We start from the raw sequence: 25,505 nt of genomic DNA on the forward strand, positions 1-25,505 counted from the left end.
ACGTACTGTAACATTTAAAGAACTAAGGCGTTTGAAAAGAACAGCAGGAAGGGGAACCCCCATGGTTCCTCTCCGAGTGGAATGTAAAGGCAGCTCCATAGCAGGGTGTCAGAATAGAATGGGCCATGGCTCTTCCTGGAAAAGACCTGCAAGAAAGCCCCAGGTTTGTAGCATCAAACTCAGCATCACATCACAGCAACACAGACATCAAACTCCATCAACCACAGGTATAAAATACAAAACAAGATAACTGTATTATTAATAATCATGCTAAATAAAGCATCACCTTATACACTTACAAACAGAAATTACCTGCTCTTTCCCAGTTTTGTTAAGCTTTGGTATGGCAAAGTGGCAGGTGCCAGCCAGGGATAATTTGATCTACCTTGCTAAGATCTGTATCACCAAAGCCAAGTCCTTTGAGTGTTTCACGGGATCCTTTCACCTGGTTTCTTACTAACAGCATCATCCCTCTCTTCACCCCACTACTGGACCACAACTGTTCCTCTTGTAAGCACTGGCCAAAGCAGTCCTAGCTTCCTTAAACCGGGTTATGAATCTCCCTCCCACAAGCCGTATTTTCCATCTTCATTTTTTAAAAAAATGTTTGCAACTCAATGCTTTGGGGGCATTGCTTTTCCCCCCACTGGTCAGTCAGCACTGCTGTGCCAGAGGCCGTCACCAACAGCAGGGCTTTAAATGAGATTGAGGTGGGGTTGTTATCTTAAAGGAATTGAAATCACGAGCTGGCTTAGATTAAGTGCCTAGACTTAACTCTGGCGTGTGACAGGCTGTCTCCTGCTACTGCCCATCCTCTATGGCAGAGGCAGGGCAGAAATGCCCAGAACCATCCCGGCATTAATCACCAGAGTGTGATCTTAAACCCTCATCAGACATCCACTTCCCTGGGCCCTCACATAATGCTCCAAGGATTGAGTCCTCTCGGATTCCTCAACAATCATCTGCTACCTGGTTTCCAGCAGCAAAACAGTACAGGAAAAAGACAAGGACTTATTTTACCAAGGCCACTCTGGTGTTCCATGTTTTGGTTTTTTTTCCACTTCAAAGCGAAAATAAATCCAACAGGAGACAAATGCATTTAATAATTTTTAATAATTTTGTGCCATGGTTTAACCACAGCATATTAAGAACAAGCATAAAATCTGTATTTAAAACTAACAACAGCACTTAGAGCAACATCTTCCTTTAAAAGTATTGCAATAAACAGACCTTAGGTCTAAAAACTAGGACATCACCATTTGCTCAATTAAAAGAGTCAGATACACAACAATTGAAATATTTTTCTGTATATAACTGGGAGTTACGGTGGAAAATAAGCAACAAATTAATTGTGTTAAACAGAAAATAAAAAAAATAAAAAATAAAGCAAGCCAGGTTTGTCATAGCATCACATGAACAGCTATTGAGAAATTCCAATACAGTTGTAAAAAGACTTACTGTTTTTAATAGCTTTGTTTTACAACAATAAATTTTAAAAGAAAGATTAAATATTGTTGATAGTGCTGTACATACTTCAGAATAGCTTGAAAGAAAAAGGACAAAAATAACAGATGTGTTGAAAAAGTGATCTTGAAAGCCACAGTGTTGGAAATACAAAAAAAAAATTAAAATCCATACAGCAGTAAAGCATTTTACACTGTAAATTAACTATTGAGAAACAACAAAGAAAGGGTAACACTCTAAAAACAGGCATTTGATGGTTAATTTTGAGTGTAACAGCCTGACTAATGTACATACCATCATGAAATGCTCTGAGCACAGCAGCATTGGGCAGTTGAGAGTTATACAAAGATAAAACCCCTATTGACGCTTATGTAGTCATTATAATCTGAGTAGAAAAGCTTTTTTAAAGAATATTAAAGTGATTTTTTAAAAAATTATCATTATTATCATTATTATTATTAATTTTGCTGTCCAGGTCTATGATGCCTGAGGCTCTCATAACTTCTGCTCACAGTCCTTTTAAAATCTTGGCTGCCTGCTGTGCTTTGTGGTAAATGAAAAAGCATGAACACAGCTGTGAATACACTTAACAGATAGTCTGCTCTTTCCACTGCAGCTTCAAAGCAAATTAGTGCCTCTAAAAGGAGACATGCTTGTGTTTGGTCCACTCAATATGCATGTTTTGTTATGATAAATCCTACTCTAGATTCCTCCAGCAGGAGGTTTACTCTGTACAGTCTTTCTAGGGAAGGCCTGGGGTTTTTTGTTTGCTTTTCTTCCTTCATGCACAGAAGTGGTACTGCAGTGCAAACAGAAACGTGAAGGTGGCCAGACAAGGCACACTTCCAAAACAATTACTCCACACCCTGACAAACAATAAATGAGTTACCAAGTGACAATCATGAAATATGCATATTTACCTATGGTACACACTTACTGACAGAACAGCTCAACATATAGAAGGATGTGATGATACAAGCTACCTGTAAGGGCATGATGATGCAGAACTGGCCATAAAAAACTTAACACACTTCGAGACAAACAAACAAAAAAACCGAAACAACCATGATCAACATTCAGATACAAGACTCCTGTGAGGGCTTTTAAAAAGATATTTACAGACAAAGGTGTAGATGCTTCAAGTTGACAGAGAAGCAGTGAAGGACTGTGCCCCAAGGCACCATCCTCCAGCGTGACGGACCGGGTTGAAAGCCCACTCAAACCAGAGGAAGCCGCACCACTGACTTCACTGGCCCTGGGTAAGGCCCCCTGAGTTTTAGCACAGCGTTTTGCTTATCATCTGAAAAACCAAACCAAAACGCCATCTCAAACATCTCCCAACACCCTGCTACCTTACATCTGTGGTTAAAGCCTGGCAAGTATAAAAAAGCTACATACAGACAGGAGTATCTATGAAAGATTAGTTGGTATCCACCTGTGAGAGGACAAATCTGTCTCAGACCAATAAACTTTTATATCACCTACTGTCCTGGGATAGTTAGAACAAACAGTTTAGAAAAATAAGTACAGCATCTGCTAGTCCCTACACTAGAACTTCATGTTGAGTTTCCTGAGGTATTTGCTTTACCGAAGAGCGTGCAGGGGCACGGGAATGGAGCACCAAACACAGGGAGATGTCAGGGGAGAACCAAACTGCCAAGGGAGCCTGGCAGGAAGCTGAAGTATTAAATAACTTCCCACACCACTTCCCAGGCTGGGTTTGAACAGGTCTAAGCATTTCTCTGTAATCTTAAATATGAACCTGGGTTAAGCCATTGCCATCAGAAGCCAACACAGCAGCAGAAGAGCTGCCAACTCAAAGCTCCCACTCAAACCCCGCATTCAGCTCACTAACAACTGCGGCCATTCCTGTCCACCCTGCAAGAGCACAGGTGACCAGTGAGTCCATCCACACCCCAAGCCCAAGGACAGTCTGTAGTGGCAGCATGGTGCACCAGTCATGGGCACAGAGCAAAGGCTGGCTATTGTCACAGAACTCTCATTGGCCTAGTTTTGACTTTGCAGGGATGGTTTGGGTCAGCTCCCACTTGTCTGAGCTTCACTTCAAATCTAGGATGTGATTAAAAAGGTTCAGAAAGTTTTAGCCCATTTCTAAGTTAAAGAAAAAAACATGGTAATCAAGGATAGTAATAAATAACGTATCTGCTGGAGAAGTAGTAACTAATACTGGTCCAACTCAGCAATAGCAAGGCAACAACCAATACGAGAAGCATCTAGTTGCAAGGTTAAAGCTGTGGAGGTTTTGTTTGTTTTGTGGTTTTTTCCTTTTTTTTTAAAGTGACACATTTGAAAAAAAAAAAAGAAATCTTCACAGCAAAGATGCATCAAACAACTAATTGCTATACACAGGCTTGTCAAAAAGGATTTGTTTTACCTTTTTCCCTTATGATATTATATTGATATTTAATAGGAAAATAAAATACATAGACTTTTTGTCATTTGTATGCATTGATTTCCAAGCTTTCTTACAAAAAAAGGACCAAGCAGAGATTGGCATTCACAAAGTCTATGCCATTTTCTTGTGTTAAAATTGGTATCATCTGTACACTTATCTTACAGTATTAACAACATCTATTTGTTTTTGTATGTTTGTTTGTTCTACCCATTGGGTAGGATATGTGCATAATATATTCAAGTTATACACAGCACCATACAAAGAAAAAAAAAAACAAAACAGAAAAAAAGACAGACAACTAAAAAAGCACCATTTTAAGTGAGGCACAACAAAGGAGTGTAAGGCCTGATACAAAGCCCCCTGAAGTTGGCAAGACTCTTCCTACCAACTTCAGCAGGCTTTGGATCAGGCCCTTTTGAGTGCAAGGGGATTCCTATCTGCTCAGACCTGAACATGAGGCACCTTAGTTGCTTACAAACTATGGACATGCAAACCTCCTCAAAATTATGTCTAATAAGGACATATTTAATTTATCAATAAACCTACCACAGCAGACAGACAAGCACAAACCAAGGAGATAAAGGAAGAAGAAAAGAGACATCTTTGTCCCCCACGAGATCCTACACACACCATGTTGTTTCAGAAAGCTCACACACCAAACCACTTAAAACAGCAGCAGCAGCAGCAGCAATATAGCAAAGAAAATAGCATCATCTCTGGCAGTAAATCACACATCTGTCAGAGGGAAGGGGAAGTATATCTACGTTTCAGTTTTGCTTTTTTATCATTAATCAGCATTAAAAGGTAAGCTCTTTTATAGCAAGAAAGCAACACTAGTAATACCCGGGTTGCTTGTGTTTAGTCTAAAAACAGAAGAGACACCAGCAAGGCAGGAATAAGAGCCAGGAGAGTTTGTGACACAAAATGGTCCTTGATCTTCCCTTTCTAAAGGAGAGAATTATACTAGGTGGTTACAAAAACAGCATCACTGAAACACATTTAATGCCAATGACAATTTCAAGGAAACATCAGTAGGCCCCTCCACTGCATGTCTGTGGCACTAAATACTTCATTGAAATGCCTACACATCAGTTTGCTGGGAAGAGGCAATGCAAGTCTCATGTTGGTTTTGGAGGATGAACTTAGTGGTGCAGCTTCTGTTTATTCCCCAGAGCTGTACCAAGAAAACCACTCCTTTTTTTGCTGGTGCAAGTGTGCCCAATGGGGCTTTTGCCAGCCCAACAATGCAATCAGAGGTGGCTCAAAAGGTAATTTACATCTCTGATTACTGAGGACAAGCTGGCAAACAATATATTAACTATAAAAAAAATCCTACCAACATTTTCAGTCAGCATACTCTCAAAACTTTAAACGTGAATACCCCAACAAAACACACAGAACAGTTTTTGGATGGCAAGCCTCTCTAAGTTCAACACATCCTCACAAGGGACTTTTCCATGTTCTAAAAGGCCCCAACAGGTCTTAGACAACTCAGTAAGTCTGCCTCTTTCCAGGGATTGAAATGATTGACACATTTGGGGCTAGCGTAGGAGAAAAGCTGTAATTGTACTGGTTGGCAAGCAGGCAACACAGTGCAGGGAAAGACCAGGTATATGTAATTAAATTATGTGCAACGGCCTTTATCTGAAAAGCAGGGATGTAATCAAAAGCCAGACTTCATCTGAACCCACTGCACAGAAGGATCACCTGGTTCCCATCCTCAGCTAGGTCTGAAAAAAACAGGCTTATGAGATTTAGGGTACACAGAGTATACTTCCTTCCTGTGCATCAATACACGAGGTCTGCATTGGGGTTATCCCAAAGCACAAAGACTTTTCAAAGCTCACCCAAAAGGAGAGAGAGCTGCTGGACGGAAGATGCACGAGCACACGATGACAGGCAAGATTTGGTGCAGCAAGAAAGCCCCCTACTGATAAAAACATAGGTCATGACATTTAAAGGACTGAAAAGCAAATATTCCTCATGCTTCCTGCTGTTTGCCAAATGACCTGCCATTGTTCCTGAGAGCACAACACAGAGCCATTTAGCACTTCTGGAAGGTGATCATGGAATAGCAACTAATACAGAGAGAATCAAGGGGACAAGTTTGCCCCCAGGTCTGTAAGTGCATGGACATGGCTTAACGGTAATGACCAGAGAGAACCTGTAAATATTCCTAAATACTTTCAAATGTGCCAGCAAGCCTATTGTTTATCCTTGGAGGGGGGGAACAACAAAAAAATATTGATGTATATCTATTTTTCACCAACTTACTATTTTGTTTCTCTTCACCTAAGAAATCAGCTTAGCTATCATGAGCATTCAGGGATAGAGTCAGAGAAAGGTTAGCAGTCAAATCTTCCCCAAAGCATTCAAACATTCCTTATAGATTAGAATGTCAGTTCTAAGGTCCAGTATCTCACTACCTGGCAGGGTTAGAAGCAACTGCCTCAGACAGCACTGTTCCAGACAGCCTCCACACAGGGCCCTTCAGCAGGACAAGAATTTCTTCTCTATTGCAAAGAAGTGCATTCCTTAAGAAACAATGCAATCCTGCTCCTTACCCTTCCCTGCACCCCATTCACAGAAAAAAAAAAAAACAACTCTCAATGACACTTTTTAAAAAAATACATTTGCAACAAGAACATTCAGAGATTTGGCGTAACAGAAGCAGCTTCCAGCTGGGACAAACTGATGGAAGAAGTAGGCAAGCAGAAAAGCCAAATGATGCACAGCTTAACCCATGGTTCCTGCAGATTCCACGAGTGCAGGAATGCAAACATCCTCCTCACTAGCCATCAGGAACTTGTACATGGGGCCTATTCTTGAGTTTTCATACTTCCAAGGGAAAATCACGCTGTTATAAAGTCCCATCAGCCCAAGACTAGCCCAAGTGCAGAGTTAATCAGTTACAACACCAGAAGTAGCATAATTAGATTCTCCTTGATGAAAACATGCTATTATGCAAAGTGAATTCTGCACATGCTACATGTGCCAGGAAAGGGATCAGAACACTGTGCTGTTGGCTGGGTACCCTGCTTCCTATCCCTCACTCACATCTTTTAAGCAGCATCACACTGAATTTGCATGTCCAGCACTGAGAGGAGCCCGACCACAGCTGTGCTAGACACAGGTACCGAATTAGAGCTAAGTGCCAAGTGCTCCATTGGGAAACTGGAAGGGAAACTGGTTTTTCCTTTTGCTAAACCCCCGCTTTTTCTAGGATGAAAGATCATACAAAACCACCAAAGATGGGGCATATTTAGCATCAAGAAAAGAGCCATGCCAAGACACATAAGGGAAAAATTAGTCTTTGCAGTAGGACAGATGTCACAAAACTTTATTTCATAAAGGTGTATTTAAAAGAAAAAATAATCTTTTAACCTGAAAATTTCAAAAGCAGGGACATCACTATACTGAATTTTGGGAACCCAAAATACTGGGCAAAGTCAGAAGATGCAACCAGAAATCAGGCAAATATGATCCATCACATAGAAAACACAACACACATATTATGTGGGTTTTGTGCATGAGACACATAAACCAGAACATCAGTATGGAGGCAAAATCTACACAATTAATGCTACAATGCTTGCATAAATCTTTTATCATTTATACACAGTTTCATTGAGTGGCTCTGGAATACAGTCTATCAATTCTGCGTATTTTCAAAGCTTGTCTTCCATAAATGCTTCATAGAATTTCCTATCTTCAGAGCTCACCAATTTCTAAGCCTGTAAAGACTGATAGTGCTATCTAATTCTGGTATTTCTTTTACCATTCTGTTCTGTTATCAAGAGCAGATTCTCTACCGTGTCAACAGAAGAAAAAAAATAGGAAAAAAAAAAGTGTTTGAATGTTACACTGTTGTGTGCCTTCCCCCTGGAGAGCACAAATATCCATCAGAAAATAGCCTATTTACTGCTAAAAGAGGCCACAGAACAGAAGATTGCAAGCTCCCCTATAGTAAGTAAACTAGTCACTGCACTCCCCTATAGTAAGTAAACTAGTCACTACACTCCCAGAGCTGAGAGGTACTGTCTGCACATTGCATTTGGGAAAGCAGAGCATGACATTAAGCCATTAGAGAGTGTCCAAAGGAGGGCCATGAGGATAATGAAAGGTCCCAAGGGAAACCACGAGGAGTGGCTGAGGTTACTTTGTCTAGCCTGGAGGAGATTGAGGGGAGACCTCAGTGCATTTACAACTTCCCTGTGGGGGAAAGAGGAGGGGCAGGGCACTGGTCTCCTCACTCTGTTGACCAGTAACAGGACCCAAGGAAACGGCTGGAAGCTGTGCCAGGGGAGGTTTGGGTTGGGCATTAGGAAAAGATCCTTCCCTCAGAGGGTGGTCAGTCACTGGAACAGGCTCCCCAGGGAAGTGGTCACAGCACCAGCCCGACAGAGTTCAAGAAGCATTTGGACAATGCTCTCAGGCACATGGTGTGACTCTTGGGGATGTCCTGTGCAGGGCCAAGAGCTGGATTCAATGATCCTCATGGGTCCCTTCCAGCTCAGAATAGTCTCTGATTCTAGGATGAGAAGTCAAAGAGGCAAGAGGAGATGCAGCTATTAGGTGAGCAAATACCAAGTTATTTTTAAACAAATCTTTTCTAAAGAACTGGAAAAGGCTACACTTTCCATGCCGAAAATTTTTCTCAGCCAAGAAAAATTAAGAGACAGTGGACTGGACAATGTTAATGGGAAGTGCATAAATCCACTGGCATGCAGAGAGGGCAAAAGATGGCAAGGACCTGTTTTTAAAGAAAATACGTTCCCAAGAGGTGACTTTGAAGGCAACTTCAAGGCTCACTTTGCTGCGATACGCACATGGGAAAAGTTGATCTTCAACCAGCCCAAGCCCAGGGCCCAGTCCAGGTGTGCTCTGCCATGACAACTGAGTTCCAGCTGTTCTAACCTAAAGGCTTCTCGGCTAAACAATCCTCATTTAGGCAACAGCACAGTATCTGTGTAGGCACATGCATTCTCTGGCTTAAAGGCTCACTCCTCAAGTGACAAAAGTCACTGAAGACTAAAACCAACATTTGCTGGCTTTGTCCTCTGGTTGGGTTTTGTTTGTTTGTTGTTTTTAACTAAGAATTACGTTCATAGGTTGTTTGCAAAAATCTAATTTCACAGCTTTTATTCCCAGGAACCAGAAGTGATGAGAGCCCCAGCTGACTGAAAGCCACCTAGTCATCTTCTAAACACCTGTCCTGCGGGTCTGAGAGGAAAAAAAAATAAGTGAATCCCACCATACAATCTCATCTCTCCCTTCAATTAATACATATGATAAAAGGCAGCTTTACTCTGCATTACCAGCATGACTCAGACCAAAATAACAATTACAGAGACAAATGGGGCTGTGTATTCAGACTAACAGTTACACAAATGTTTTCTAAACTAGAATAAAATCAAATTACCTTATGAAGAAAACAAATCTACACTGAGACCCAAGAGGCACGCACACAGACACACATACACACACACACAGTTTTGGCATTAAAACTCTGCATAGATCAAAGATGCACTTCAGTCATCAGAGCCCCCCCCCCGTGTACAGAAGTTCTGCAGAAATCCAGCCTCCAGCCATGGGACCAGGGCATCGGTGCCCTTGGGGCACTCAGAAGCTGCTGCCTGCAACCAAGCACAAGGCTCAGGAAAACAGAAAAAAGTGAAAGATCTTTAAGTGAAAAGGTCTATGACACACTCATACACCTATATATTAGAAACTATTCAAGCTAAGATGCTAAAGGTTCTAACTTTTAAGTCCATTTCCAAAATGCATTTTAAGTGCAATTTGTGCTTTTTCATGTGCTTGTGATGTCACTATCACCTTTTGTCAACTGAGTTCCGGCACCATGCGTGCTTCCACACAGGAACAGCCAGTGCAGAAACACCCCACGTGCCACGACACAGGCAGGTAACGCTTCCCAACTACTCTCCAGGCCAGTATAGCAAAAATCAGGGCTTACAGACACTTGGTTAACACATGAGACAACTGTACCCATGAGCACAGTCCTGCTGGAGTCACACAGATATCGCGCACCCAGAAGGGTTTCCACAGCAGGGCCCAGAGCAGAACGGTTTGCAGGGAGAATTCCTGGTGCTCCCACGTCCCTGCCAGGGATGCAGCAGGAGCCAGCACCACGGCCACGAGCGCTCTCGGTACTGCTGCAGAAACACCACAGGGGGTGGGTTTAGCCACAAGGGCCCCCTTCACTTCAACCTGGACGGACCTCCAGGACTGAACTTCAGCATCTGAAAGGATGAAATGGAGAGCGAAAACCACAACAGTCTCACGTACTTGAACAGCGGTGCAGGGGAAAAAAATCCCACCCTGCATTTTCAAACCATTTATTGCATAATGTCATGATATGTGACTAAATACATTTCAGGCTACAGCGAGGACAAAAATTTCTAGAATGTTAAGTACTGGTGATACTGCATTATGGAAAGGAAAAGAATGGCAGCACTTAAAATCAAGACAAATCAACACATCTGGGAATCGTAGTTTTGCCATTTATGAAAGAAATAGTCTACACTGCAAAATAGCTAAACCTTAAGTGATGGAAAATGCTGGGACTTCATATTTGCCTTCTTCCATCCAAAAGTCTCCAAGATGTTTCATTGATACACTGTTATTCAATGCAAATTATTGCAAAGACAAGTGTCCCTGTATTTTTTGAACTGTGAAAGTCAAGAGATGTTAGGCTAAGTCCTGTGCCCATCTTCTAGCAAACCCAGGGGGAGGGGGAAAACTCCTCCAGATTACTCCTAGGGCTCTATCATTATTCCACAGGTGAAACGACAACATATAGAAGATCTTCACATAAAACAGTTCCCTCATATATATTTTTTTTTAAAACAGTAAGATAGTGCAACTTTTTAAAACACATTTATCACAACACAAATTAATTCCTTGCATTCATCTAAGTTCTCAACTTTATACCTTGGCACACAGAACAGGAATTTTGTTTCATATTTAAAAAAAATTCACACCCTGGGAGAAAAAAAAAAGCAAACTGGCCAATTCTTCCCCCATTTATCTAGCAAAACCACCTTCTTCCTTCTGCCATTCAGTGAGTATAAAACAGGCTGTACAAGCCTCATTTCTGTGCTAAGTTAACTTTTAGAATTAAATAATTGAAATAGTTTATTAAAAAAAAATAATATATCCCCCCCCCTCTCCCCTGAAACACTGCTCATAGACAAACCGAATGGAAGTTTGTATTTCTTTCAATCTGCTTTGCATGCAATTCCCCTGAAAGGAATCAGAAACAAAGAACTGGTTTGCACGTTTGGTTTTACTCAGTTGTACCACGTTAAACGTAACAACACTGTGCACCGGAGCACGGGGGTCTTCCTCCACCGCCATGCTTGGATCTCCCATCTTCAGTCCAAACGCACCTGGGCGGGTAACTTAGACCAGGTTTCCTGGTTTGCGGTCCTGGCCTTTGCTGGGAACTATTGTGCTCTCTGAATTGTTCTGCTGAAAGTGAAGTCTGCTCCCCCTCTGCGAGGAAGGAGGCATGTTGCTGTGCTGGTGGTGGAAAAAAGAGGAGCCTGGGTAGTGCCCCATGACCTCACTGTACGTCGGGGGCGGTCCTTCCATCCTTCCATTACTGCTGTAGTTGGTTGCACTTATGCCCGAATTGCTGCTGGGTGGGCAGGGGCCCCCATTGTACATCGAGATGTCTATCAAGTCGCTATCAAAAATGGTTCGGTTGGGCGGCGCCCTGACGGATTCCCGGTTGAGCTCCATCTGCTGCTCGGGGTCCCGGAGCTGCAGGGTGCACGGGCCCTGGTACGGCGGTGGCTCCTCGCCGTCGGAGAGGGAGATGGTCGGAGGAAGGTCAATCTCATGCTGCATGTAAGGGTAAGTGGGCTGGAAGCGACTGAAACGGTCCCGCTGCATAAAAGATGGGGTGGTAAACCTGTCCCTGGACCTTGGGGCGTACATGATCTGAAACGGGAAGAGAGACACGAGTGACTCCACGTCTGCGCAAAGCACTGCGGGTGCTCCAATCTTTACAACGAACTGATAAAACACAGAGCTCTTTTTTCTGCCACCTGTCTTAGAGGTTAAACCCAGCAGATACCCTGCACAGGCGCAGGTGAAGACGCAGGAGGTGCAGGAAGGATCCGGCACACTTGGGAACAGCTGCACAAAGGAAGCCCCAGACCCCACACAGCTCCTTCTAACATTAAAGCATTCTGAGCAAAACCAAATGATTGTGTTTCTGAAACCAGGAAATTAATTCTCTCTAGTCTGGGTAATGGACTAGTTCTACAACAATGTCCCAATACTGAATTTCAGCTGCAGTCTGAGCTTCCCCCTCCTACTCAGAGTTAATGCATCCCCAAAGAATTCAGATGGTCATTTTAGTACAATCTGTAAAGGCTTGGCATATCTCACGCCTTCACTATCAGTGTATCAGGTGTCCTCCTCCCCCTCAGTTCTCAGCCAGAACTCAGCCTCTGCGGAGAGCCTACAAAGCTTCTGCATTGTGATGGAAAATATGTCCCTAGTATTTTAAAACCTGGAGAAGGACAGGCTTTAAAAAAAGGAAGCATTCAAGATACTCTGTGAGATGCTATTGCTCCTCACTTGGTCTATCCCAGATCTACACAGTCACAGCACCTTCTCAGATCTAGATCTATCAAACTGCTCTTCTCTTTTTTGGATCCCTGCAGGGTCTTCAATCTCTGACCTTCACAGATGCAGGGCCAATCACCAGGAAGTTCTGCTGCTTGTCAGGGGACAGCTGGACCACTCAGAGCAATACACCCACAAATTATTACACAGACAAGGGATCTGTGCTAGCTGGAAGATGGGAAACACTGGTAATAGGATATGTGTTGTAAATCCAAGAAAAGTTCAGGGACAAGAAGAACTGGTCTCCCAGCTTCCAATGAATACTCAAATTACTGAGCTACTGCAGGAAAGAGACGCACCTCCACCACTTACTTGTGAATGCCTACTATGACAGGGAGCTGCTGATAGAGATGAGGTGTCAGGTAGGCAGAATTTCATTCTTTTATGAAAAGGTCTCAGGAATTTATGAAATGTGTATTAAGACAGGCTTAGATAACGGTGTGAACTACATTGAAAAAGCTTTTTTTACAAAAAATAGATGCATGTTTTTGAAAGGAACCAAATATACATTACAGGAAAAAAAAAGAAAGCACTTGGTGAAGATAGTCAGAAATCTGTCAGTACCTCTGAAGCACCCTGGCGCGAAACCGAGCTTTCTGAAGGCCACAAGCACCCCTCCTGAAATGTGGAAGAAAACAACATAAAAAGAAAAATTAATAGATCACATCACCATTCTGCCTCATTATCACAGCTCTAAACCAGCAGTCATCTTCTAAGGACTGGCTGTCTCCAGGAGCTAAACAAGAAACATTTTTTCCAAAACAGGAGCAAAGAGCAGCTCTGCTCCCAAGCAAGTCAAGCTTGGTCCATTTTGCAAGTGCTCAGATGTCATCCACAGCACCCAGCCCCATAGGCCATAAAGATGCAGCAAGGTGGTGGCTGAGAGAGTGTGGCAACACAGGGAGATGACAGGGGACACCTCAGCACCTGCGTGCTGAGCAGGTACCCGTCACCTCCCAAACCAGCAAGGGTGGCAGGTCTGGCAAAGGTCTGCCAGCCAGGATCCCAATTACACACCACAGGCAGAACAGTTCACAACAAAACCCGGCGTCTGTAATCTCAGTGAAGTGACAGACAGACTAAATCCAGGGATCATCTGGTCAGAACTGCCAGTTGCCCAATTCCCACCATAAACAGTAGTTAAAGCAGCTGAGGTTTCAGCCACTTTTTCAACCACTTCTCCAACCACCTTCTCAGGTCAAATATTTTCTCTCTCATGCCCTGAAATCCTGTTCTGACATCGTACCAATACTCAGGGCAGAATAAAAGGGTGAAGAATAGTATGTCAATAAGGGAAAATAACTTCAGATATATCATTATTTTTCTTCTCAATTAATGGTTTAGAGTACAAGTAACTCCAGTAATAAATGAATTTATTTTATTGGAAAACTTTGAAGCTGAAAAGGACATATCAGAGCAGCTATAAAGCACAGAACTTCAGTCTTGGTGCACAAAGAAAAAATCAAAATATTGTACAGTCATGACTATTTTCTTGATGCTAATTCAAGTTTTACAGACATAAAAAATTTCAGGAACTGGAAGGAAAATGCATACTGTCCCCAAAAGCATTACCACGTATAGACTGCTTCCAAATCTTACTGTACTGCTTCTTCTCACCATAGCATCTTTCAGATGTAAAAATAGACCCAACTAGATGTTCATCATGACACTCAGAGACCAAAAGCCGTCTGTGATCTTGTCAGGAGAGTCCACCGCAGAGCAAAGCTGCTCTAAGAGGACTCTCCCACAGGATTCAGCTGCTAAGGGAAATGCTCTGAATAGCAAAGCTGGTACACTTATCTTCTGTAGCGTTAGAGAGCAAAGATAGAGACAGGCTGACAATTGCAATTATTTACAACTTCCCCAAGTATTCCCCTCTGCAGAGACATGAAAGACAAATCTTTATGGAGATTCAAGTATTTCAGTGCCTAGATAAAGTTTGTTAGTTGAAGAAATTGTAACTGTGGAATTATACACATATATGTATATGCATACTTATACACACATTCCTTTCCATTCCTTCAGCACCCAGGTGCCCTCATTTTGAAATATCTGAGGGTATGTTTGCACAATTAAAGGCAATCAGGTTATCAGCAGTTGACCCAGCAAGCTCCAAACCCATTGCAACTGTTTGCAAAACATTAGTCAAAGCTAAAGTTCTCAATTAACTGCTCCTGAATTACAGGCTCAGAAGAGAGGAAAAAAGGCAAAACCAACAAGACAACCCAGAAAGAAATAAAATCTACCTCCACCATTCATATTACTTAAACACCCTTATGAGAAGGAGCTGCTGATGATGTGGAAAACTACTTCCATCCTAGGGCCCATCTCCCCAAAGGCAAGAGGGTAAGATGAGCTGAGAGAGATGGTGCAGCATATGGAGGAAAAACTCCTTGCATGGAGATAGAACAGGACCTGTTCACTGAGCCAAGACTCCCAGATCTGCAACCAGCCCTACCTAACAGAAATAACTTGTTAGAAGAGAGGAGTTGTCTGTTACTTCTGCTGCTGATGCCTGAATCCCAGAACAGTCAAAGGCCCTGCCTGGAGGCACTGCAGCTGTTACAGGGATCCCACCACGTGTAACCAGGGCACTGCCACAGTCACACCAAGATGAGACCAAAGGAGCCCAAAGCTCTCCCCACTCTGGGATAACTACTTGAGATGGTAAGCAGCTTGGGATGCAGCTGAACTCTGAGGTTGTGAGATCTTTAGGATGCGAAGATACGTAACAATATCGTTCCTGTGACAGTATGTCCTGCAGTTCACCTGTAGCTCTTCCATTCCCTAAGGCTTCCCAGAGAGAGCAGCAGACTGAATAAATAATTTGGCAGCAGCCAACACCCAGCAAGATTTGTATCCCAGGTGCCAGAAGAACTCCCCAGGCAGAAGGTTGGGTAGCATGTGCTCAGCATGCCCACACTTGGAAAGTACCAGGCTCACACACATGCAGACCAACCTCAACATGCTTGGTCCAATGACACAGGACAGAATTCTCTCCTCACCAAGGCCAGACCAAGTGATCCAACATCGAACTTCTACCCTCCTGAAATCACTGCACCTACCACAGGAGACTTACTACCTACCTTACTTGAGTCTTTACTTAAGGGAAATCCCCCCTCCCCTGCATTGTGTAGATACCACCTAACCCTAGGGTTGGTGCCCACCAACTCCACCAATCTTGGGGAGATGGCAAGAGGTAGAGATGAGAAGAAAGTGTTGCAGAAGAAAAGTATCCCTATGACCACACCCCTCTACCCTGAGATGTAGATTTAGCAAACAATGTGCTGGGACCACCCTGACCAGTCTGGGGTGACTTATACTGACAGTGTTCATTCTTGCTTTCTGCTTGTCCCTGCACTTACAGACCTTCCTCTGAAAGCTAAAATGCTTCCCCTGTGCTCATATCAGTGAAAATCAGATGAGAACTGACAGCATTTGGATTTATATTAGGGATTTGTACAAGTAGTTATCAGGTATGTGCAAACAAGGCTAAACCTGAGTAAATGCAATTTACCCATATTTTGATGAGGCCAGTACCTCATTTTACCTGATTTCCCTGCTTCTTATAGCTTGTCAATAGCTAGGCCACCTCAACGTGCTCCTATTTCAAGAGACTTCAGGCATGAGCTTCAATACTTAAAAGTAACAGGGAGAGAAAGCTTATGCATTCATTCCCTATAGTGTATTAATTTTTAATGTTGTTAGGCTTTGGAATGAAAATTTTAGCACCTACCACTAACACCAAGCAAGAAAAATCTTAGGGATCCACCTGTGTCTTTTGCTGACCATTGCCATTTTTGGGTTTCACTGTAATTTACAGAAATTAACTTTGTGATTAGGTTTTGAAATAGCATCATTTAATAAATCCAGCTGAGTGATTACTTAATTATCTCATGGTGATGATTATTTAAGTCAGTATTTAGAGCTTAGAAGATTCCACAAGCCTAGGATAATTTGCTATTTCAAATTTTACAAAGCTTTAGAGTCTCTATAATTAAACAGTGTAGGAAGATGACTTTTTGAGGACATTTTTAAACTCTGGAGCACACACTGCCATCCCATCAGCCCATTGACAGCCAGCAGGAGAGAGATTTACCAGAACTCAAGAGAAACTATAGGTAAAAATTTGCACTCAGCCAAAAGTTTTCCTCAAACTGTAATAAAGCAAAAGGATCCCTGTGCTTGTTATAGCTGGGATAGAATTAATTTTCTTCATAGCAGCAAGTATGCGGCCATGTTTTGGATCTGTGAGGAAAACAATGTTGATAACCCAGGGATATTTTCATTATTGCTGAATGGTGTTTACACAGAATCAGGGCCTTTTCTGCTCCTCAACTCACCCCACCAGCAAGGAGCCTGGGGGTGCATGGGGTGCTGGGAGGGCACACAGCCTGGACAGCTGACTCCACTGACCAGAGGGACATTCCAGACCATATGGCAGCATGATCAGTATGTAGAGCCAGGGGAAGAAGAAGGAAAGGGGGACTTTGGCAGCAGGACCATTTGTCTTCACAAGTCACTGTTACACACCATGGAGCACCGATGCCCTGGAAATTGATGGACATGTGCCTAGCCCTGGGAAGTGGTGAATGAATTCCTTCTTTTGCTTTCCCTGTTAAACTGTCTTCATCTCAGCCCGTGAGCTTTCACTTTTACCCTCCTGATTCTCACCCCCAGCCTGCTGGGAGCAAGTGGCTATGTGGTGCTTAGTTGGCAGCTGGGGTTAAACCATGACAATCCCATATAATCCAAACTTTTCTTTTTTTGCTGTTAAGGAGATTTACAGGCTTTCTCCACTATTAAGTTCCTGCAAAATAGAACTCTGCCTAAAATGATGTCTTCTGAGAAACAAAAGTCAGTTTTTCACTTTCTAAAATGCATTACAATTATTAAGACCGTCCCTCTTTTCCCCTTAACACAGATTTGTATTTTATTTTTATACAAAAGCATACACACATACGAATACACCCACTTCTTCTGCAAGTGCAATGTTCCAGATAGCAGTGTAGTTTCTGACTTTGGCCCTAGGTGGTACCTTATACCACATTAAAGCAGTGGCTTGCTGAAAACACTCCAGGAAGGCACAGGGGCTCATTCCTCCCCATATCTTCCTGGGTGATACAGACACCACAGCTCTGAAGACAGCAACAAACACAAGCAAAACAAACAGTTATGTTGTCCCCAACAGAATGATGAGTATTCCAGCAGGACTGCTCGTTCCTTTAAAAGCTACTCCTCAAGGGCAGGAAAGGTGACGCTGTCTAACAGAGCAGTGCACAGTACCAAGGAGAAGTACTAGAGAATTATGGAGAGTGCCAAATCTCTCACACGTAATCTGCCTCCCTACGCTTACTGCAATTATTCCTGTTACTTAATGCTTTAAAACTTTTATTTCCCCAACTTCACAGCACTTCATCACTTTAAGTAATCTTCATTTCATTTAACTGAAGGGAGTAAGTACTATTATCCTTCCTCCTTTATTTGGAGATGAAGCGAGTTGCCCAAGGTGATACACTGAGTCAGGTGCCACCCAAAGCCAGCACTCCTCACTTGTAAGTCCTACCTGCAGATTTCCTGGACAATCATGTCCTTATTAAACATATAATGACTTTACTGTGGGAGACTTCAAAGATCAGCAGCCGAGCTCGCTGTCCCTCTTGGCAGCACGCCCTGAGGAGAGGCAAGCCCATGTCCCTCAAGGAGACAGCAGGAGAATACAGTGCACATCCAGCCCCTGCCAAATGATGACTGGTACAAACAAAAAGATTTGGCAAAGCAGGGTGGTCTACAGCACTCACACTCTCTCCTGGCCGTAGACTGGGTTCTTGTTCCCAGTGGGATTTTCTTTCTTTTGCATATGTCAGTAAGAAAATGAGAATGAGTGGCCCAGGGTCACCAGCGGGGAACAGACAGAATAATGCCAATGCCAATAGCAAATAATTTAAAAGACCAGCAGGAAAGACTAACATTTGAAATTACTGACAAATCCCTGAGCTGTCAATATTATTGAGTACTTTCTGTCACCCTCCTGACATTCCTCTTTTATTCTGAAATAGCTGGTACAGGGAAGAGGGGAATATTTTTTACAGCTGTGCTCCTGCAGCTTGGCATCCAAGACTGGCGTTCCCAATGCAGGTTCTAATGCAAGCTGACTAGCCTGAGCAGTAATGCTGCCCTCAGTGCTGGGAGGCAGGGGCTGGTCAGGGCGAGCATCCTGTGTGATGGATGCAGGGATTTGCTGCCAGGAGTAGGCCTGGGGCAGTCCAAGTGTTCAGCACTCATTCAACATCTATTTTATAAAAGAAGACAATGCAAAGACACAAGGATAGGGAAAAGGAATGAAATTAGGAACATCAGAAGCTCATTAAGTTCCTCTCTGGAAGTCAGTTAATCTCTTTCCCCTCAATGTCCCCGTGGAAATCACGGGTGATGACATTAAGAGTTTATCATTGGGAAGCAATATTTACCTTTGTTTTGTCCCAGCAAACAGCAGAGTGCCACAGCAGCAGCTCAGATGCAGCTACCTACATTCCAGTAGGATGTTTTTGGTTACCAGCAATAGTGCCCTCCCAATACAAGGTCAACAAAGGCACAGCCAGCAAAGCTGCAACACGGATCTCCCCTTGGATATCAGACACACGTACCCTGTGCACAGACATGCCTTTCCAACGCTGCCACATGGCTCTGCCCCAGAATCCCCCAGCACTGCCAGCAGCATCAGTTGTTCCCACACAAGAGGTTCTGTTGTTTCGAAGTGAAGTAGCCCCTGGGCATGCTCCTAGTGTACTCCACACCCTAAGGCTTTTGTATCCCTCTCAGGCGTTCTGCAATCCTTGGCTTGCTCCCAGCTGTGAAGCCCAACACTGCTGATGGATAAGCCAGCAGCAGGAAACCTTCAATATTTTATCCATTGTGATACAGACACTGCTCAGCACCTTGCAGGCTCACTTCAGGCTACTGCTCATGCCAACATGGTTATCACTCAGTATCTTTCCACCTCTCATAATTATGACCCCAAAACTCTTATTACTGCTAATGTTAAAACAGGGTTGGAATACTTGATAGCCCCACTAGGAGAGGGCAGGCAGCACCCTCAGCACTGCAGTAGAAGCACCCACTGCTTCTCAGCACTCAGTGCTTGTCCTGCCCTTGGCTGTGATCTGCTTAAAGCCTTGACCCAATAACCAAGGTAATAAAATACCAAAGACCAGGGCAAAGACTGGAAGGTGATACTCCAGAGGAACGAATATAAAAATAAAGAGAAAAGATAAAGATGAACTAGTGGTCACACAGGAAAGTGTACTTACAGAACAGGCATGTAACAACAATATTTAGTGTGCACTTGCCAAAGAGCAGCCTTTTTTTCCTACAACTGGTTCTTTTTCTGCCCTTCAAACACTATTTCAAATGCTAACACTTGTGATTGCAGTGATTTAATATTTTAATATTCTAACTTCTGACTTGGTCTGGAATTTGAAGTTCCCATTATCATCCTCTTATTTTTGTTTTATTTGAGGGTGTTTGGGTATGTTTGTTTGTTTGTATAACCATGAAGAAGTTCAAGCAGAAAAATAAATTCACTAATATCTTGTATTTCATTATTTCTGATGACTAACCCATGAGGCTGGTAATAAAGGCAGTAGATAATTTACCTGATCACTCCTATCACTCTCTCTAAAAGAGCCAGAATAAGAGAGATCACTTGTTCAATAGCTGGTCCTTACAAGGCCAGAAACCTGTGTAGCTCAGCCACCACTTAGCTGGTGGAAGGCATGATTATCAAGAAATAGGACAGGCTTAAAGAAAAAGCTGAAAGCAACAAAAGGACAAAAAAAATAAAAAGTCCCATCTGAACAGGAAAGACTGGATGCTACATTTTGATACACCTCTGCTACCTCAGTTACATGAAAGTGTGTTCACTTCAGAACTAGCCAACAGTCAAATAATTCACTTCACCATTCTCTTTTCAAGAAACATGTGCGAATTTCCTCTATTTCCATTCTCTTTTTCTCTACCAAAAGAAGACGTAAGTCACAATAATATTTTTTTCAGACATTAGTAGTTAAACATTTATATCTGTTTTCCAAGTCTATATACCATTAAAAAATATTCCCTTGCTAAAAAATCCACTTGGATAGCATGTGCACACAGAACAAGGCTTGCCTAGTACAAAAAATGAATCTTAGAAGTGTATAACCTGCATCTCACCACTCACACTATCTATTATTTCATGCAAGTCACTCCACTGTGGACAATGAGAACACACTGGTCACTTGCAGTTTCTTACCACAGAGCACTTGCTTGAGTTTTCTGACCCTCGTTCTCTGCACACTACTTTTAAGGTTTGCACTGCACAGCCAGTTTCTATCAAAATTTCCTTCTCACATCTGAGACAAAGGAAAATTCAAAGTTTTTAACATCTGAACTCAGAGACCTCTAAATCCCCATTGCCCACAAGTATGACCTTCTTCTAAGAAGAGCTGCAGCTTATCAGAAATTCAGATGAGTAATAGTGATGACAAACCTATACCAAAGGCTTTCAGAAGAATTAGTAACTGGTTCTTGCCATGAAGTGCTCACTTGGCTGTGATTATCGTTACTTATAATGGTGACATCAAACTGAAACTGAGTCAGTGTTTTAAAAATGACTGAAGATCAGTTGTGGGTACTAAAACAACTCCCAAATCCCTGCTGCCAAACTGCATGTTCTTCACAAGAAGGTGAAGTTTTTTTCCTTGTGCCCAAGAGGATAAAAAAAAAAAAAAAAACCACTGCCTCTGATAACAGACAATAGTAATGAACCATACAAAGGAAATAATGGGTTATTTCATGCATTTGACAGCTTACTACAGTTTAAAAAGATTAGTGAAGATGAAAATGCATTTCATTGATCTCAAACTATTTCATTTTAGGCATCTGTAGCAATTATAGCTAACATTTTTCAGACAGAATTGTGGTTCTTGAATTACAGTGTCCATTTCAAAGCAACAGTCAAATTAATCTAGTCAATTTTTCCAGTCCTCAAGTCCACAGGGTTAAGATTTGACAAGTTCCAGTCTCATCTGTAACCAAATTAGAGCTAAGCATTCGTACACTACCAAAGTGCCAGGCAATGAGGCAGCCTCTCCTTGAGGAGGCAGCTCCTTTCCTCCCCCTGCAGCCTCCAAGGGAAGAGCAATTCACCCCAGCAAAAAGGCACAGGTGATGTACTAAGAGAGCTCTGGGACCCCTGCATTGTCACGTTGTACAGCTGACTTTCAGGAGGGAGCTACCAGTTGCCAGGATTGCCAGGAAGGCAGCTCCACAGCAGCCACTGTGGCATCTCTGCCTCCTTCCCTGTCAGTACTGCCTCCCCTGCTGAAATCTAACTGTAGCCAAAAAAAGCAAAAACAAAAAGCTAGCAATTAGTGTTCAGCCAGAGCAGTCCCCTGAGGCCTCTCACCATGACCTTGGCAGCTCCCTGAGGAGCACAAAGAGGGAAGAAACAAAAGACTGGAATGGATAAAAAGGTGAGGCTGTGGAGTTAGAAGTGGTGTAAACCATTATGAGATCACATCTCTCAGTTACAATCTGACTTTTTTTGACAGCAAAATGAAGCTGTGAACTCAACACTATTTCCAGGAATTCAATGCATCAAAAGGTGACTTCAGAAATGGCCCCACGGCCATGCTCTCAGCAAGGAGGCCAAGGGCATCACTCTGGGAAAAGCACATCAGAAGAAAGGACCTCCCTGCAACACCACAGGACACTGCATGGCTTGAGGGGGATATCCCAAGGTCGGGGACACATTGTGGTTAACCCTCATAAGGGAGCAGAGCATCCCACCCAGCAAACTCTTGGCTCTCAAGGCAAATCAGGTGCCCAATTACTGTTAGGTTGATTAAACACAGTCTTAACAAGTACTGACTGAGATTCCATCTTAAGCCTTTGACTTTGTAACAACACATCTTAAGCACTCCAGGTCCTTGGGGAGATCCCTTTTCTCGCCTCTTCTTGCTGTTTTAGTGGAACAAACATTACATTTTCCTGGGCCCTTACCGGGACAGTGGTTTTGATCCAGTGAACAGCCATGGCAGCTTCACAAAACCACGATAAAACTTCAGGGTATTAAACAATAAATGGAAAGTCACAACAACGTGTATTTCAGATCTTTGCCCCTCAGCTAATCTCCATTCATTCCACTTCCACATTCCCATCTCAAATTACAGCAGCAGCAAACACAATGTCCCATCTAAGCCTCCAAATGCAAAATGAATAGAGGCAGGATCTAAAAATAATCGAAGACAGTGTACCTTAAATTTGCACCCCAAATTTGTTTTCTACTGACAAATACAGCTTTGGCAAAAGACCTAACTACAGGGAGCATTAAAAGTGATATCAGACGTTTTTCCAGCAGTTGCCTGTACCAGAGCTCTTTGGGAAGCTTTGCTGCAGGCCCATACAGCACAAGGAAAAGGAGTTTGGTGCAAGGGGCTCACACTCACCGTCTGCAGAGTTTCCTCCTGTCTTCTGCTTTGGCTCTGTCGGTTGATAAAGGAGCGTGTCGAGAGTTTGTAATGGTTCAACAAGCAGATGATCACTACCACCATAACAGTTATAACCACGATTATAATGATGATTTGAACAAACTCCAGTTCAGCTAAAACAAAGAAAAAAGAAGAAAATGTGTCATCAACACACAAAAGGTTAACCATAAAAGCAACAACCTGAAAAGAACCTCAATATTTCTCTGAGATTGATCCAGCTTGAGATACTATTGCTGTCCATGCTTCAAAGTTTCGTGAAGAAAACTGCGCTAAAAAGTATGAAAATTACTTAATTTTTGCCATAGCAAATTGATCAGCATGAGTGGCTGTGGGTCAAAAGCCAAGAAGCTTCTTGGTGATCCTTCTCTGCAGCCTTCAAAGGTAAGAAACTCTTCAACATAAACACGACAGATGAGCCTTTTGGAGAAAACAATTTCACCAAACAAAAAACCGGAGAAACCACATACACACAAGCCCCACTCTATCTTAACAGCCACCTGTAATACCAAGAGTCCAGAGGGCACCACAAGCTTCAAAGCATGAGAGGAATCAGGACACTTGATCTAGTGCACTACCCTTCATTTTTTTATCAAGTAAATAGGATGAAATCTATTTAACTAGAGTGGGAAACTTTAAGCCTATTGAATCTACATGCATTGTCTTTTTCAATTACTACCTTCTCTCCAACGAGCATAACGCTAACTTTTCTAGGACTTTCCCTGTCAGGTAAAGATCTAAAAAGAGCTCTGGCACTCCAAAACAAGATATGCTCCAGCACAGTTAAAAATGAAACCAGGACCTTGTTTTTTGCAAGAGATACACTTACAATGAACTCCATCAGAACCCATCATCTTATCTGAAGCCCTGCCTATACCACAAATATTAAGTATATTTAGAAATGAGTCACTCTTGCACCCTTTTGGCTACACTGGAGCAGCAAGGATGAGCAATGTAAGGGGAAAAATTGCCCTTTGGAGTTACCAAGTTGATGATATTTCTATGGAAACTGCATTGCTCACAGGGGATGCTCTCATCTTGAAAGACAACTCCAGCTAATGGGAGGAGGTCTTTGGTTGCTAGGCTAGTAGAAAAAGTGAAGACGCAGCTCAAGTTGCTCAGTTTCAGTACTTTCCAAAAAAGGCACTACTTTTTGGATGCAAAAACATGAACTTTGGGGAACTGATTAAATTTCTGTTTTAAAAGGCTAATGAGGAAAGAGAGATGACATATGAAGATGAAAGGACAGAACAAGTATCAGAAAACAAGCCCCCTTCCTCTCCCCATCTCAAATTTGTAGCTGCCCTCAGCTTTCTGTGTGACAGCAGAACACTTGTGCAGACACAACACAACTGTGAAGACGAGCTAGAAAAACACCACTCAAACATAAAATCCAAGATGAAGCTGCAGTGGACCTAAAGGAAACCCAAGGCTGTTTCGTTATTCTGAGATCTCTTGCACACAGAACATCAGGCTACAGGAGCTGCAAGTGTGCTGGTGCCAAGGTCCAGCTATCACAAGCTACCAGCAGGCACAGCCACACCACCGAAGTGCTGAGGGTCTACCATCATCTCCTGAGGAGTAACTAAGCCTGCTTAAGACTAAGGAAATACTAAAGGGCAAAAATATTTCTATTACTCTTTGCTGTTAAGTACTTCCCATTCCTCATTAAGACCACCAACATTTTCAAATAATTTGGTTAGTCAAATAAAAAAGCTTTGTGTTCTGCTTTTGCTATCAACCCCACACGCAGGGCAGCGATCTTTCTTTTTCCCCTCTCTTGCGTCACTGGAAGCTAACAGTGTTGGCACCAAAAGATCAAAAAGCCGGAAGAACAGAATTAATTAAAAAATAAACCCACCCAAACCACAGTTCGGTTAAAAGTCAGTTTTTCTTGGCTCAGAAACACAGAACACAGACTTTACACAGTGGACGACTTCTGCAATTCACTGAAGTACTAAAGTACTAAAGGGTTTCTTTAGCCAAACTTTTTTTTTGTGTCCACGTCACACTTCAGACTAGAAATTGAGAGACTGCTGCTAAAGGGCAACATGCAAAACAAGCAATGTTGATTTAGGCTTTCCTAGAATGCACAGATCACTAGAATGACATGTTACCTCTCTATCAGCCAAGGGCAGAGTCTTCTAAATTTATCGAGGCCCCTGCATTTCAGTGGCAAGGGACAGTACATCTCCCTTAGAGATGAGTGATTTGGTCTGTGAGCACTTCCCGTGGGAGGGAATCATTTGAAAATGTTTTAATCAAACACGACCATACAATAAAGAAAATAAAAACCACAGCATACAGCTGTGAGCGCACGGGATTTCCCACCTCCAGTTTACATTGTAAACACCAAAACACCTTACTGATATTCAAGAGGATTTACTCAATGAAAAGCAGGGGAAAAATCAAAGATAATTTTAAATGTCTTCTTGCTCCTG

The 25,505-nt window shown here is 42.6% G+C and overlaps 1 protein-coding gene across 7 annotated transcripts in view; it reads right to left on the reverse strand.

The window, feature by feature from the left end:
• Positions 1-1,094: 1,094 nt before the first annotated feature.
• The window catches only part of LDLRAD4 (low density lipoprotein receptor class A domain containing 4), a 283,291-nt gene continuing 258,880 nt past the window's right edge, over positions 1,095-25,505 (reverse strand). For 5 of the 7 annotated variants that reach the window (XM_058831950.1, XM_058831951.1, XM_058831956.1 and 2 more), the window contains 3 exons: positions 23,026-23,180; positions 13,103-13,156; positions 1,095-11,845 (listed from right to left, as the gene is read on the reverse strand). In XM_058831950.1, coding sequence (XP_058687933.1) covers positions 11,303-11,845; positions 13,103-13,156; positions 23,026-23,180 — 752 coding nt within the window. In that variant the 3' untranslated portion in view covers positions 1,095-11,302. The remainder of the gene's footprint in view (positions 11,846-13,102; positions 13,157-23,025; positions 23,181-25,505) is intronic. The other 2 variants (XM_058831952.1, XM_058831955.1) reach the window with 1 other exon arrangement.

The sequence above is a fragment of the Poecile atricapillus genome, chromosome 2, assembly GCF_030490865.1.
Source record: "Poecile atricapillus isolate bPoeAtr1 chromosome 2, bPoeAtr1.hap1, whole genome shotgun sequence".
Lineage (NCBI taxonomy): Eukaryota > Metazoa > Chordata > Aves > Passeriformes > Paridae > Poecile > Poecile atricapillus.